Source organism: Leuciscus leuciscus (assembly GCF_965113295.1).
Source record: "Leuciscus leuciscus genome assembly, chromosome: 23".
Taxonomy (NCBI): domain Eukaryota; kingdom Metazoa; phylum Chordata; class Actinopteri; order Cypriniformes; family Leuciscidae; genus Leuciscus; species Leuciscus leuciscus.
This window is the reverse complement of record NC_138747.1, coordinates 32,928,715-32,945,136: the sequence shown is the minus strand read 5'-3', so window position 1 is coordinate 32,945,136 and position 16,422 is coordinate 32,928,715. Positions and strand designations below refer to the sequence as shown.

Here is a 16,422-nt window from a genome sequence, read left to right as displayed (position 1 = left end):
AACAATTATTCTCATCTTGTGAAATCTGTATTAAAAGAGAGCGATTCCAGTCGAGCTCATCTCATCTCATTACGTTATAATCGGCCCCGCCCACGGAGAGCGCGCGCTATTCAAACGCAAATGGCTGAGGCAATCCTGTGAACGCCCCCATCAGCTCGAGAAAACACACACGTTTATTTAGATCATTGTTTACACCGTCTTGCAGCGCTGTGAGGAATAATACTAATGGAAAATGTCCCTCAGAAGTGCGGGTATATCGAGGAGCGAGCTGAGGAATACAAGTAAGTTTTTTCCTTCTCACGTGAATTTCTTCACGTGGGTTTCTGTTTATGAATGAATAAACGGCATGAATGCGCGCTGTTTACCACAGCTGGCAAAGACAGTTTAAATTTAAATCGCGTGTGTGAATGAATGATGATGTTTTAGCAAACTGTATTGCTATACTGAGATAAGTAAACATCGACTGAATGTTGAAATAAAATGTAGGCTATTTGTATAAGCAACGTATTAAACTGCAAATTAACAATATGCCCTAATATTTCATGAAAACAACGTTACAGTCAGACGAAATATGAAAGACAACATTTTGTTGACCAGATTTGGGTACAGTTTTTACTGTAGAATATACTGCCACATCAAATAAGCTTTTGTTTAGCCATTTCTATATATAAAATACTATTTTTGTCAAAAATAAAGTCATCAACTAAGATGTTAGCTGTTCCAATGTTGGTTATATTCAAACTAATGAATACATAGATAAAATGTAGGGCCTATAATCATTTTTTTTTTACAAAGAAAGAGTACACTTGAAATATTGTTGAAATTGTAATTATTGTTGTAATTGTAACCATTTTAATAAAATAGCAAAACATATTTACAAGATAGATGTAAGCAAAATCTTAAATGGTCAATATAAGTCTTCTTCTAAATATATCTTTTGTCTTTGCATTGTGGCTCAGTCAGTGTCACACCTGAGTGAATGGCTAATTATGCAGAGTGGGTGGGACATTGTATTCTCAGGTGTAAACCACTCCTCGTTCACGCCCCCTCGCATATTGGCTTTCCAAGCAAAACCTGTTTTACATCAATTTAAATCAATGTATGGTTTTATGTGAACGATAAAGCAAGACTATTTTCACATAATTTTGAAGAAAAAACTATAGGCGACGACATCCATAAGTCAAAAGTCTTATTGCCACATATTTAGTATGTGTTTTGTGGTCTTATTTCAAAATTTTTAATTTTTAGTTTTTTCGATAACCACGCATAAACATTATTCTCTCAAAAATGAAAACATGTACATACATGTGGCTCACATATTATTGTAGTCCTGTTTGTGCTATATAGAGTGAATTTACACCTTTGCCATTAATATGTTTATAAGCAACTGAAAAAAGCACAAATGTCAGAGCATGTCAGAACACCCCCAGGGCCCAAAAAAACGCTCAGACTCCAGAGGGTTAAGTGCTATACGAATGTCATTTTCATTAAAACTGTAGTTACCACTTTGTTTTTATTTAAGTGTAGTGTTACAAACCTTTTCAAGTGTAGTGTTACCAATGTTTTTCTTTAAGTGAAGTGTTACCAATTTGTTTTAAGTGTAGTTACATTTTTGTTTTTCTTTAAGTGTAGTGTTACAAACCTTTTCTTTAAGTGAAGTGTTACAAACTAAATGTTACACTGTCTTTTCCTTTAAAAGTGTAGTTCCCCATTTTTTTCCCTTTGAAGTGTAGTGTTACCTTTTCTTTAAAAGTTTAGTGTTACCAATTTTTTCTTTAAAAATGAGCTACAAACTACTTAAAGTGTTACACTAATGTCCTTTTTCTTTAAAAGTGGCTAACAATTTTTTCTTTAAGTTTAAGATTGACCAATTTTTATCTTTAAAAGTGTAGTTACAAACGTCTTTTTTTAAAAGTGTAGTTACCAATGTTTTTCTTTAAGTGTAAAGTTACCATCGTTTTCAATAAAACTGCTGTATAAATGCAATATAACACTTACATTCAAGCATCAAATGTTGGATGCCAAATCACAGCAATGTTGAAACATACACGAATGTGAACGAAATGCTTTCAAAATGTATTATTAAAATGACCCTGCATTGAAAATAAATCAGGTTGAATATAGTTCATGAGATTTTATGAGAAATATCCTTACTTAAGTCAGTTCCATATTTAATTCCAGACTTCGGCACCCAGCCTTTACTGCGGAAATAGTGATAGGCCGCGTATGAGGTGGAGAAGTTGGGCTGAAGTGAACGAAACATCGTCCAGACCTGAGCGACTGACAGAGCTTCCTGTAGTAAACAAGACCAGACCGAACTTACAGTAGCTACCAATCAAGAAACAACACATTTAAATGACGTACACAGGGGTGTGTTTCCCGTACAACGCCGCAACTCGCTGCTTCACTACTATAGTACGATGCATCGTTGAAGAAATCATCTAGCTAGTCACGACTGTTTCCCCAAACCGTACTGTCGCAAATTGGTCGTTCATCCACGATGGTTAATGATGTCACGCAGGTGTTGGAGTAATAATACTTTTACTGAATCTGTTTGAGACTGAATTAACGCTAGATGTTTTGCTATAAATCATGAACATGTCATCTGAGGAATATTTCTTATTTTTCTCAGTTATTTTGCTTTATTTCCAGATTCAATCATAGACTCGTTCTTACACTAGAGCTCGTTCACACATGCGCACTCTTCAACAACAACGCTTTAAATCTCTTGACAAACTAAAAGACGTAAATGACATTTGTATGTGTTCTAAATAAAAGATATAGATTGCACTGACTGTCAGCTTATTTTGCTCAAGATCAGGATTTATTGAGTCCACATCATGAACAAACTCTTCTTCTAACCACAGGTGGAGATCTAGATCTGTCGTTCTGAACACACAACTCTGCGATGCTGTTTGTGAATGTTCGTTGGAATGATGCTTTCGGGAAACACCGACTCGTTGAACTGCTGATAACGACAGAACTCGTGACTATAGTTGGCTAACGGGAAACACACTCCTGGCCGACACACAGTAAAGACTGTACAAACTCACCCCGCTGTAGTAAATGGACAAGCATCCAAGAGCATAAACCAGGAAGAAAGCCTGAAATGCAAAGACAAGCATCTTGTTAGAAGACAAATGATTCTGCATCGCTTCTCAACTGATTTGCTTGGTTGCTAACAAGGTTATGTTAGAATGTCTCCTAAATCACACGGGCTTCGGTTCAAACCCAAGATAGCGGCCTAAGAAATCACACAGGGGAATGTCAGACAAAGGTAAAGCATACAGCCGGGACGAGGAATAATCAATTATAAAATATCACATATTGCTCTTCGACTCTTTGCTAAGACTCTAGGGTGTATTTAACTGGAGAATGATGGGATGTGATCACACTAACGAGAGGAGTGGTAGTTTCAGTAAGCTGTTGTTGAGGGAGGTTGAATTAACACTTAAGGGAGAATACAGTAGATAAGACATTCAACATTCACTTCTGTTGTTTGGATTGGCTCAAACCGCTCGACTGCATCCAGCTGTAACAATAAAGGCTCTACTTAAACACCATTTAACTCAAAGCGGACGGATGAAAACCAGGGGCACGAGACCACAGTGATGGAGGCCCGGGATAATGATAGAATAATTGCAGCAATGTCCAATATGTTGACAGACAGGATTTCTGGGTAATGCATCATCACAGAGACGGCTTGAACCTTCAGGCTAGTCACTCACTTCTTCATAACTCAGCTGGAGATACTCCATCATGGGGAACGGGTTTATTCTGCACACACACTTGCCCAGCTGCTCCTGAAATAAGAAAAGAGTCCATTACTGGCAGGTTCACTCTTAAAACTAAGACTGGAGAAATGCATTATTACTTGTTTACACTAATGTGTCTGAGAAAACAAAGTCTATAAGCATGCATCTAATTACGAAACATGCATGAAGGAGTTTCCCTCACTTTTGTCTTAATTATTACTAGATTAGGACGTTTAATTTAGAGTCAATGCTCTCAGGATACGGTTGTCAGTCCTGTATTTGAGTCCTTAAAGGAGTAGTTCACTTCAGAATTAAAATGTCCTGATGATTGACTCTCCCTCACGTCATCCAAGATGTTCATGTCTTTCTTTCTTCAGTGGAAAAGAAATGAAGGTTTTTGAGGAAAACACTCCAGGATTTTCCTCCATATAGTGACTTCAATGGGGTCCAACGGGTCGAAGGTCCAGATGCGAGTTTCAGTGCAGCTTCAAAGTCTCGACACGATCCAGACGAGGAATAAGAGTCTCATCTAGACAAACCAGCGACATTTTAGAACAAAATAAACATTTATCTACTTTTAACCACAAATGCTGGTCTTGCACTAGCTGTGATGCGACACACATTACGTCATCAGGTTGAAAGGTCAAGCGTGTTCCGGTTCAGAAATGTAGGGAAGGGCGAAAAACTCTCATCTCATTTTCTCCTCCAACTTCAAAATCGTCCGACATCGATGTTTTACCTTTTATTTATAACACTGGGTCTGTTCTTACGCCTATGTCACGCTTGACCTTTCAACCTGATGACGTAATGTGTGGCGCATCACAGCTAGTGCAAGACCAGCATTAGTGGTTAAAAGTAGATAAATGTTTATTTATTTTGTTCTAAAATGTCGGCTGGTTTGTCTAGATAAGACTCTTATTCCTCGGCTGGATCGTGTCGAGACTTTGAAGCTGCACTGAAACTCACATCTGGACCTTCGACCCGTTGGACCCCATTGAAGACACTATATGGAGGAACATCCTGGAATGTTTTCCTCAAAAACCTTCATTTCTTTTTCACTGAAGAAAGAAAGACATGAACATCTTGGATGACGTGGGGGAGAGCCAAATATCAGGACATTTTAACTCTGAAGTGAACTAATGTTTTAATGTGGTCAGAGTTGGTTATGTAAACGGGGGAAACTGGATATTAGATCCGTGCATGAGGTCTGAAAGCAACAGCATTCGCTTGTCATTAATGTTAATCAAGACGAAGAGAAAATCACTTTCTGCTCTTCACTGAATAACTTCAGTAGCTTTAAACAAATCAGTTTATATATAATTTATAGTTATATTTTTACATTTGTTTGTTTAAATGCTGCTGTTAAATACACCTACTGAAACAAAGCACTGCTTATTTCATTTGTGTTTTATATTGTATTTGTAATGTGTGTCTTTGTTTGTATTTTTTTATAACAAAGATAAAATAATGAAATAAAGATTTAGCGTCGCTCACTCCTACTTTGGCCTAAATGATCAGTCATTCTTTTATATTTTGATACTTTGTAAGGCTATGATTTTAAAATAGTGAAATGAGTTGGGCTGTAATGTAGGCAAAATAGGCAAAAAAAAAATCATGAATTGTGATTTTATATTATATTTTTGCCATATCGGCCACCTCTATTTTGTAGATATTTAGTGCTTCCATCAGCTACAACAGCAACCGCTAAATCTGCTAAGCATTTTATTTTTTATTTTATTTTTTTGCAAAAAGATACTTTGGATGAAAGTTTGGCAAATGCACCATTTGCATTATGACCTGACACAGGTCTTCCTTTCATTCGTGGATTGTGAGATATTCTTTACAGGGTTCGTACAGACACTGTACAATTAGGACTTTTCAAGCACTATTCGCTTTCCTGATTCAAACTGATATTTTCTTTCATGAATTTATGATTGAGCTGAAGAATGAAAGATGTATCATATACTTGGATATTTATATGAGCAATATCACTCATAGCCATGTGAAATGGCTCAATATCTATATTTGATTTTGTGGGAAAAGATTGTTTTATCAATAAAATTCAATAATTCAAGCACTTTTCAAGTACCTTTTCAAAAATATGGCTGTTTTCAAGGGTTTAAATGTCAAATTCAAGCACTTTGTACGAACCCTGTGTTTTGCAAATCTAGTTTAATTCACCATTGAGACGTTGTCCTCTGTAGAGTCTCCATCATCCTCCTCCTCAGAAACCAGAACATATTCACAGGCGTCTGACGGGTCGGTGCTGGGAACGATGGGCTCAGGACTCCTCCGCTGGGGTTCATCCGCTCTACAGCCACAGTGAGCGACCCAGTCGTCGTGTCGTCTGCACTTCACGCTGGGTCTGGAGAGCGGGTCTAGCCGCTCAGGTTCTTCCGGATGGAGATCAGCCAGAGGGTCATAAGCCGGGTTTCCTTGACGCTGAGACCTGGCAGGATCAGTCTGACCCAGATTTACATCAGTCTCACACGACACATCATCCGATGAGCCTCCGACGCGTTCGGCCTGAGATTTCACTCGTTCTCGGCTCTCTTCCTCCTTGATATCAAACTCCACTGGTTTTGTGAGTATCTGAAGCGCATGATTGACAGACTCATCCTCCAATCCCTGCATCCCGAGAGCCGCCCGCGCCCAGCGGAGACGCTTCTGGTATCTGGTAGAAAATAACCCAACACCACTGATGATTAAGCATCAAGCGCATGCATGAGAATAACTGCAAACTAGGGATGCGCTGATATGAACATTTAGTCCGATAACCGATAATTCTTTATATTTGAAAGCCGATACCGATATATGGGCTGATAAATCTAAATTTTTATATCATTTTTAAGAGCCTGATTACATAAACAAAAGTCTCACCATTAAAATCCACGACCCAAACACACAATTATAATGATGTTCTCATTATAATATTATGTAGCCGATATGACAGACTTGTGCTGCACTTTACTGTATTTTCCTTTTTAGAAGTGATTCTAATCATATTTCAAGCAGTTCATAATCATCATGTTGAACTGTGCGCATCTGAAGCGTCTCAGCTGGAGGAGATAATACATTATTTATCAGCTTTAATATATCGGCCAGATTTTCTTATCGAGCCGATAACAATTACACAAAAAATTAATATTTATCGGCCGATACCGATATCGATACTGTAAACAAATCCAGAGTGCAATATTACTTACTCTGACGAGGAGATCACAGGTAGACATCTGTCTCCAATGTCTAAAAAAAGAAATAAACTCAGTCATGGTCATATTAAATGTTTAGATGCTCATGGTTGATTAAAGGGTTAGTTCAAAAAATAAAAACGGTCATTCACTCATAAGTTAACGTTCTAAATAGGGTTATTATCGTGAACTAAAACTGTTGGAGCTATTTAGTGTTGTGTTTAGATTTCGTTATGATAAATTTATTCATTTTTTGATTTAATTATGATTAAATTTCTGTTATGGCGCTTTTCCACTGCATGGTACGGCTCGGTTCGGCACGGTTCGACTCGGCACGGAACGGTTCGGCTCGCTTCGCTTTTCCACTGCGTGGTACGACTCGGCTCGGTACGGCACGGTTCGGTTCGCTTTAGCTCGGTTGCTTTTCCACTGCAGTTAGTACCGCTTCAAAGTGGGTGTGACTGACCGTTATAGTTGCCGTCTCTACTGCCATGACATCATCATATTAAATACGAATTTTTCATTCCGTGTTTCCCCATCCACTCCTCGGCAACCAACGAGAGGAACGTCTGCACCTCGTCCACTGACCACGATTCAGCCATTTCTTTTTTTTAAAGCATTTTTGAAGCAAATACTTTTAAAACAAGCGCTGTGTTGGCTGTTGTCTACTGGCTATTTAAATCTAGCGGGTTTAGTGTCTCGTGTTGTAAATACAATGACGCTGGTAGTGATGATTCTGTCTGACCAATCAGTGATCTGCAGTGTTTGCACGTCACATTTTAGTATCGGTACGGTACGCTTGGAACCTCAACAGAGGTGGTACCATTTAAAGCGAGCCGAAGCGAGCCGTACCGTACCATACCATGCAGTGGAAATGCGCCATAAGTGAGCCGTACCGAACCGAGCCGTACCGTACCATGCAGTGGAAAAGCGCCAAAGCGTGCCGTACCGAACCGAGCCGTACCGTACCATGCAGTGGAAAAGCGCCATTAGTGTTTTGTTAGTTTGTTATTTGTTTTGTTTGTTTCATGCACGCTAGGGGGCACTATAGGTTATTTAGGTAAGCGCACGGCAGGGACTAGTAGGCACCAGGTTAGGCATATGGTTTTTTACCGGAGCGGGAGAGGCACAGGAAATTTGCTTTGTTCTGTGTTTGCTCGACTTCAACCAAAAAATAAACCACGTTTTGTTGAATTTTAATACTTGCTTGGACCTGATGTTTTTCCCACCCGCGTACACCAAAACCTACGGTGCATCAGTGGCTTTTTGATTTTGTTTTGATTTGAACTTTGACTTGAGATGTTTGTTACTTCGTTGACAAACGGCCACTACAACAAGTAAAAAACCCGCCTTTGAACTCTTCAAAATTGGACTTATCGGATCGTTTGGATGTGGATTTATGGACAAAAGACATTAAGCAGTCTAAGATTCAGCCGAGGTGGCGACAAGGCGCATTCTGGCCCAGATCACACAAGACGTTCAACCTTCTCAAAGACACCGGTAAGTCAGTGATACAACTGTTTAGAGCCGTAATGGAAAACGGCCAAACGAGTGGAGTTTGACAGTATTTCACAAGGAATTGGTTGAATGTCACACGTCTACCTTTACGCATGGCCATGTGCTTTCATTCATGCATAAAAAGTCCGGCAGTGTGTGTTTGTTTAACGAAGAGGATCTGATGATCAATAATCATCGTGTGTTTTGCAAACCTGCTCTCTTGTGCGTCAATGAACTGCGTGATTTGTTTGCAAACAAAAAAGGAAAATAAATAAAAGAAACGGAAATGTCCGACGTTGGTGCAAACGATACTGAAAAGCCTAAAAGAACTGTTAAAATGTCTGCTAAAGGTATAGAATATAGTGTGATGACACTCCAGGAAAAAAGGAGTGAAAAATGCAAACAGGCCAAAAAGTGTATGAAACACATGAATGAGTTAATGACATCAAAGGAAAATGTTGATTCAATAAAGAATGAGCTTTCTGTGTTTGTAAGGTGTTACGAAGACGCACATGATGTCCATAAATCTTTTATGAGTCTACCTTTGCCCAAAGATGAAGTTGAAAGACAAAGTAAATATTTCACGGACAAAATGACAGAATATCGTGATTTCACTGAGAAGGTAAAAAAATGGCTCTCTGACGCGCATGATTCACGTGCTGAGCAAAATAAAGATACTCCTGATGATCAATGTAATGCTGATGAAATAAATCCTGAAGATAGTGTCTCCAACGTTTCAAGTGTAAAAGCGAGCTTTGAAAAGGCACACTCTCAACTATCACGGACTTCTTCGACGTCATCTGCGCGCATTAAAGCGGAGGCCAACAAGGCAGCTCTCGAGGAGCGCATCGCTGCGCAGAAAAGGAAACATCAAATTGAAGCGCAACAGGAAAAACTAAGGAGAGAAATGGAGCAACTTGAGCTTGAAACGGAATTGGCAGCAACAAACGCAAAGCTTCATGTTTTGGAAACCAGGTCACAATGTGGCTCAAAATGTTTAGACGGCATGAATTCTTATTATAAAAGGAATAAGCCACGACGAGTGAGTGATTTAAATGCCGACGCCAACACTTTTGTCCCAGATATCATGAATGGCAATGGTTATGCTCTTGGTTTGTCTGCTTCTGGACTCCAACCATCAGTTGTTAAGCCTAAACAAAGACAAAGTAAACAAATTGATGAAATGACATTAAAGTCTGATGCTCCAGTTCATGTGATGCAAACTGTAAACGAAGTGCACATGGGACATGCTCACCATCAGACCCAAGTTTTGACTGACAACTATCAAAATGATGTTTTAAACATTATGCAAAAACAAAATGACATTGCTGCTTTGCTTGTCCAACAAAATCTGTGCGCTTTCCTCCCATCTAGGAACATCTCTGTGTTTGATGGAGACCCTCTCCAATACAGATCTTTTATCAGAGCTTTTGAAAATGGGGTGGAGGCTAAAACAGATAAATGGAGTGATCGTTTACATTTTCTTGAACAGTACACCAGGGGGCAGCCACAGGACCTGGTGCACAGTTGTCAGCATTTACCATCAGAGCAGGGATACCACAGAGCCAAAAGTCTTCTTGCAGAGCACTTTGGAAATGAACACAAAATTGCTGCTGCATATATGGAAAAAATACTTAACTGGACACCTGTTAAAAGCGAGGATATTAAAGGGTTGCAATCATTTTCTTTGTTTCTGCGTGGATGTGCAAATTTTATAGAACACTTGATGCACATGAAAGAGCTGGATTTACCATCAAACATGAGGAGTATCATCTTGAAACTTCCCTACAAATTAAGGGAAAAGTGGAGAAATGTTGCTAATATAAATATAAAATATAAAAATATAGAGTGGCAGGATAAAGGAACATCCTCCAATCAACAGTCTGTGAGCTCAACCAATGCTTCACCTTCAGTGTCTCAGACTTGTGGCCATATTGGGGCTGGTCACAAAGATGCCTCAATTTTTTCTATTGTTGCAGTCAAAGTCAAGAGCCAGAGGAGCAACAAAACTGTGCAGACATATGCTTTCTTGGATCCCGGGAGTTCAGGAACGTTTTGTACAGATAGTTTGGCAAGAAGATTGAATGTAAAGGGTAGAAGGACAAGTATTCTGTTAAGAACAATGGGTCAAAAGAAGATTGTAAATGCTCATATGCTGTCCGGTATTGAAGTGTCTGGGATAAATATGAATGATTTTATTGAGTTACCTGGCGTCTTAACGCAAAAGGATATGCCTGTTTCCACACTCAATATTCCACAACAAGAAGATTTGGAAAAGTGGTCTTATCTCAAGGCTGTTAAGCTTTATGACATTGATGAAGGCATTGATTTGCTCATTGGAACGGATGCACCAAAAGTGATGGAGCCCTGGGAGCTAATCAATAGCCAGGATGAGGGACCTTATGCTGTCAGAACCAGAGTTGGTTGGGTCATTAATGGTCCACTTCGTGGTGGGAGCAACAGGAATAAAAGTGACTACTCTGCTGTAACATCAAACAGAATCTCTGTTGAACATCTTCAGGAAATGCTGGTTAAACAGTTTAACTATGACTTTAATGAGAGGTCATCGGATGAGCAGCTTGAAATGTCCAGAGAGGATGTAAAGTTTATGAACGTCATGAACAACACCACAAAGTTAATTGGAGAGCATTATTGCATTGACTTACCTTTCAAGGAGGAAAATCCCCTGCTGCCAAACAATCGTCGCGTTGCAGAACAGCGCCTCCAGAGCTTGAAAAGAAAGTTTGTCAAGAATGGTCAGTTCAAGGAACAATACATCACATTTGTAAATGACATGGTGAAGCAAGGATATGCTGAGCTTGTGCCTTTTGATCAAGTAAAGCAGAGTGATGGAAATGTTAGGTATCTTCCTCATCATGGGGTTTATCATCCCAGAAAGGGCAAGCTGCGAGTCGTTTTTGACTGTGGAGCAGCATACAGAGGGACATCACTGAACTGTCAGTTGTTGCAGGGCCCTGATTTAACAAACACTTTAATCGGGGTCCTTGTTCGATTCAGACAAGAGCCTTTTGCAGTGATGGCCGACATTCAAGCAATGTATCACCAAGTTCATGTTTCTGGAAAGCATATCAACTTTCTCCGCTTTCTCTGGTGGCCTGGTGGAGATACTTCACATTCTCCAGAGGAACATCGCATGAAAGTACATTTGTTTGGAGCAGTATCTTCACCAAGTTGTGCAAATTATGCATTGAGGAGAACTGCAGTTGATAATGCCCAACATTTCCCTCATGAAGTGGTAAATACAGTCAAAAGCAATTTTTATGTTGACGACTGTTTGAAATCAGTGGCCTCAGAGGAGGAAGCAGTGCAACTGGTTAAGGATCTGACTGCACTTTGTCACAAAGGAGGATTTCATCTTTCCAAATGGATCAGCAACAGCCGAACAGTGTTGCTGTCAATTGCTGAAGACTGTAGAGCAAAGGAAGTGATGGAGCTGGATTTGGACACGGACCAACTTCCAATGGAGCGAGCATTGGGACTACAGTGGTGCATTGAAACCGACAAATTCAAGTTTAGGACCTCATTACAGGAACAGCCACAGACCAGAAGAGGTATTTTGTCGGTGGTCAGCTCACTGTATGACCCCTTGGGTTTTTTAGCCCCATTTACTATTCCAGCCAAACTGTTGTTACAGGAGCTTTGTAGAAGAGGCTTGGGGTGGGATGAAGCCATTCCTCATTCCCTCTCTAAAAGGTGGTTTGAATGGTTGGAGGATCTCCAGAAGATGGCTGAGTTCAATGTGGATCGCTGTATTAAATCCAGAGATTTTAAAGATCCTGACACAGCACAGCTTCACCACTTTTCTGACGCCAGCCAAGTCGGATATGGAACAGTGTCGTATTTGAGACTGAAAAAGAACGACAGAGTTCAGGTTGCATTTCTGTTGGGAAAGGCCAGAGTTGTTCCACTAAAACAGACAACGATTCCTCGACTGGAACTCACAGCGGCGGTTCTTGCAGTCCGAGTTGATAAAATGCTTCAAAAGGAGTTGCAACTGAAACTGGAGAAGTCAGTTTTCTGGACCGACAGCACAACTGTTCTTAAATACATCTGTAATGAAACCAGGAGATTTCACACTTTTGTCGCAAACAGAGTTTCCTTCATCAGAGATGCAGCAAGTGTTCATCAGTGGAGATATGTTGGATCAAAGGAGAATCCCGCAGATGATGCATCAAGAGGAATGAGGGCAGAGACTTTCCTGAAAGGCAGGAGATGGATAAATGGTCCAGAGTTTCTTTTTGAGCCAGAGGAGGTTTGGCCTAAGTTGGATGCTGAGCTCGATGCGATTCCTGTAAATGACCCAGAGGTCAAAAGGGATTTGACAGTAAACGCTGTTGTTGTGGATTTTGAGTGTGCTACAGATCGCCTGCTTTGTTACTTTTCATCTTGGAAAAAACTAAAAAGGTCCGTTGCTTGGTTGCTGAGGGTTAAGAGAGCTCTTGTGTTATTGGGACATAAGAGGAAGGAGTTGTGTGCCTCTGCAGACTTCAACAAGGACGAGCTGGAGACTCAAGGACCTGCAGTGGAAAGGAAAGTTCAGAGCTTTAAAGCCATGCTCAAAGGACAGAGTCTGATTCCTGAAGATTTTATGAAAGCAGAACATGCAATTATTCAGTATGTACAAGAACATAAGTTTAAAGCTGAAATTGCATTATTGAAGAGTGGCTGCAAAAGTGTTTCCAAGGGAAGTCCGCTGTACAGACTAGATCCTGTGATGGATGATGGAATCCTCAGAGTAGGTGGTCGGCTGGGTCGAGCAGCAATGCCAGCAGAATCCAAACATCCTGTCATTCTGTCTAAAGATCTGCATGTATCCATACTGATTCTGCGCCATATTCATCATCAACTGGGGCATGCAGGAAGAAATCACATACTGGCTAAGCTGCGTCAGAGGTATTGGATTATTAATGCAAATTCCGCTGCCAGGAAGGTGATATCTGAATGTGTGGTCTGCAGACGCAATAGAGGAAAGCTTCTTGAACAGAAGATGGCAGACTTGCCTGAGGAAAGGGTGTTGCCTGATAGAGCCCCTTTTACGGACGTAGGAGTCGACTATTTTGGGCCTATCGATGTTAAAAGAGGCAGGAGTCTTCTTAAAAGGTATGGAGTGTTATTCACATGTTTCACCAGCCGTGCTGTGCATTTGGAGGTGGCACATACGCTGGATACAGATTCCTGTATAAATGCTGTCCGGCGGTTCATCTGTAGACGAGGCCCAGTTTCCTCCATCAGGTCTGACAATGGTACAAACTTTGTCGGAGCCAATAGGGAGTTGAAAGAAAGTCTGGCTGGGTTAAATCATGGAAACATTCAGAGAGCTTTTGTTGAGGATGGCATAAAGTGGAACTTCAACACAGCTGCAGCTTCCCATCACGGCGGTGTGTGGGAGCGCTTGATTCGTTCAGTGAAGAGTGTTCTCACCTCAGTTCTCAAACAACAAGTTCTGGATGATGAAGGACTCCATACTGTGTTCTGTGAGGCTGAGGCCATATTAAATGACAGACCAATCACAAAGGTCTCTGATGACCCAGATGACCTGGAGGCACTCACACCTAGTCACATTCTGACGTTAAAAGGCAAGCCAATCATGCCACCAGGATTATTTGACCACAGTGACCTGTACATCAGGAAGAGGTGGAGGCAAGCACAATATATGACAGAACTTTTTTGGAAAAGATGGATTGCTGAATACTTACCAATGATGCAAGAGAGACAAAAGTGGATAAGACCAAGGAGAAGTCTCACTCCTGGAGACATCGTCCTCATTGCAGATGCCACCGCCCCAAGAGGATCTTGGCTGATGGGGAAAATTTTGGACGTGAGAGCAGATGCAAGGGGCCTGGTGCGTTCTGTGCGCCTTCGGACAAGAACCAGCATTCTGGAGAGGCCAGTGACAAAAGCTCTGCCTGCTGCTGGAAGCAGGGGTGTGACTCCATGGACTCTCTCTCTTTCTTGCTTTTTCTCTCCCTTTTTGTCTCTATCTATTTTTGGTTTTGTTTTAGGTTCACCACGAGGAAGATCGGAAACCGAAGCTGATGTATGATGTGCTATATCTAGTTGTAGGTTAGGGTTGAGTGAATAGCTCCTTTGGGAGATTGACGTAATTGTGATTTAATGCACAATTAGGGGCTGGAGTGTTGGAGCTATTTAGTGTTGTGTTTAGATTTCGTTATGATAAATTTATTCATTTTTTGATTTAATTATGATTAAATTTCTGTTAGTGTTTTGTTAGTTTGTTATTTGTTTTGTTTGTTTCATGCACGCTAGGGGGCACTATAGGTTATTTAGGTAAGCGCACGGCAGGGACTAGTATGCACCAGGTTAGGCATATGGTTTTTTACCGGAGCGGGAGAGGCACAGGAAATTTGCTTTGTTCTGTGTTTGCTCGACTTCAACCAAAAAATAAACCACGTTTTGTTGAATTTTAATACTTGCTTGGACCTGATGTTTTTCCCACCCGCGTACACCAAAACCTACGGTGCATCAGTGGCTTTTTGATTTTGTTTTGATTTGAACTTCGACTTGAGATGTTTGTTACTTCGTTGACAAACGGCCACTACAAAAACTATTACAAACATTCCCAACAATCCAAAATGGATCCAACAATTTCTTATTTTATGCCCATCTCTAATATATTACTTTTTTTTTTTTTGTTCTTCAGCAGCTGAGGAGCTTTTTGAACAATAAGGTTTCTGATGTTTTTCCAAACAGAAAATTTCACTCTACTGTAAATGTTTTAGATGATGTTTTCATGGCCTCTGAGTCGGCCGACTGTGTTGTACTGGCACTTCAATAAATCAAGATGAAATGAGATAAAACATTTCTGTTGATTAAAATAAAGCTAAAATAAAATAAAATAAAATATAAATATCAGTAGAAAAGTTTAAACTACAATGTTGCCTTGGCAATACACTAAAATGATTAACTAATTTACAAAAAAAAAAAAAAAAAAAAGTTGTTCAATATCTATATTATGCATTTATATATATTTATATTATGCAGGGCCTAAAATTAAGACTCACCAAGCGTCAAATATGAGAAAAAAAAAATTCGGTTTTAGTGAGTATATGAAACGGTGTCTCTCGCTAGTTTGCCGTAATATATTTATGAATTCTACCGATGCATTAGCGTGAGTGACACGGGACGAGCCAGGTTAAAGGCCAATTTATACTTCTGCGTCGGGTGCGCGTAGAAGGTACGGCGTAGCATACGCATTGACGTGTACCATACGTCGTACCCTTCACCGTACCCTGACGCGCACCTCCTCAAAAATGTAACTACGCGTCGCGGCGACGCGGACCGCAAGATCTGTGATTGGTCGGCTGGATAGCATCGCGTTTCCTCCTACCCATTTCCGGAATGATCTTCTGCACTCTGCACCGCCCGCCCGCCCGCCATTTTTAAATTCCGAAGATCAGTGAAGAGCCATGGAAATAGACCAAGTGACCGAGAGATTGCTTGAAGAAGTGCGGAAATACAGCCATCTGTATGACTCCTTCAGTCGCCATTGCTCGTAGAAACCTAAACTCAAAACAGCCGCGAGGAATGTAAACACAGTGGAACTGGAACATTAAAACCCACCCGCGCCAACTAGCGTTTCGGCGGTGTAACTGCAGAGCAACACAGACATTCGCCGAAGTATAAATGCTCACGACGGCGTCGCCTACGACGTACACTACGGCGTACACTCGACGCAGAAGTATAAATTGGCCTTAAGCCTTGACAATTTACATATTCAAGCGCAAGACGATGCAAAGGAAGCTTATCTCGTTACTCGTGCGCTGTGAGGGAAGATTTGTGTGCGCAAACATCGTCTCAGACAGCGCACAAACACTAAACTGAGCTCTGTCACATCTTCTTGCACTTCAGCAGATATATTCACACAAAATTGTCAAAAATAGCGAGTATCCTAGTAAACATAGTTGGTTATGTCTAAAGTGAACGTAAACAGCTGAGAA

The 16,422-nt window shown here is 40.5% G+C and overlaps 1 protein-coding gene across 1 annotated transcript in view; it reads right to left on the bottom strand.

Annotated features, from left to right (window-relative positions):
* tsen2 (TSEN2 tRNA splicing endonuclease subunit) overlaps nt 1–16,422 on the bottom strand; it is a 29,172-nt gene that overhangs the window by 11,565 nt on the left and 1,185 nt on the right. Inside the window, exons 3-7 of the mRNA XM_082156504.1 lie at nt 6,962–7,001; nt 5,937–6,429; nt 3,729–3,803; nt 3,054–3,104; nt 2,155–2,293 (exon numbers count right to left, since the gene is read on the bottom strand). Coding sequence (XP_082012630.1) covers nt 2,155–2,293; nt 3,054–3,104; nt 3,729–3,803; nt 5,937–6,429; nt 6,962–7,001 — 798 coding nt within the window. The remainder of the gene's footprint in view (nt 1–2,154; nt 2,294–3,053; nt 3,105–3,728; nt 3,804–5,936; nt 6,430–6,961; nt 7,002–16,422) is intronic.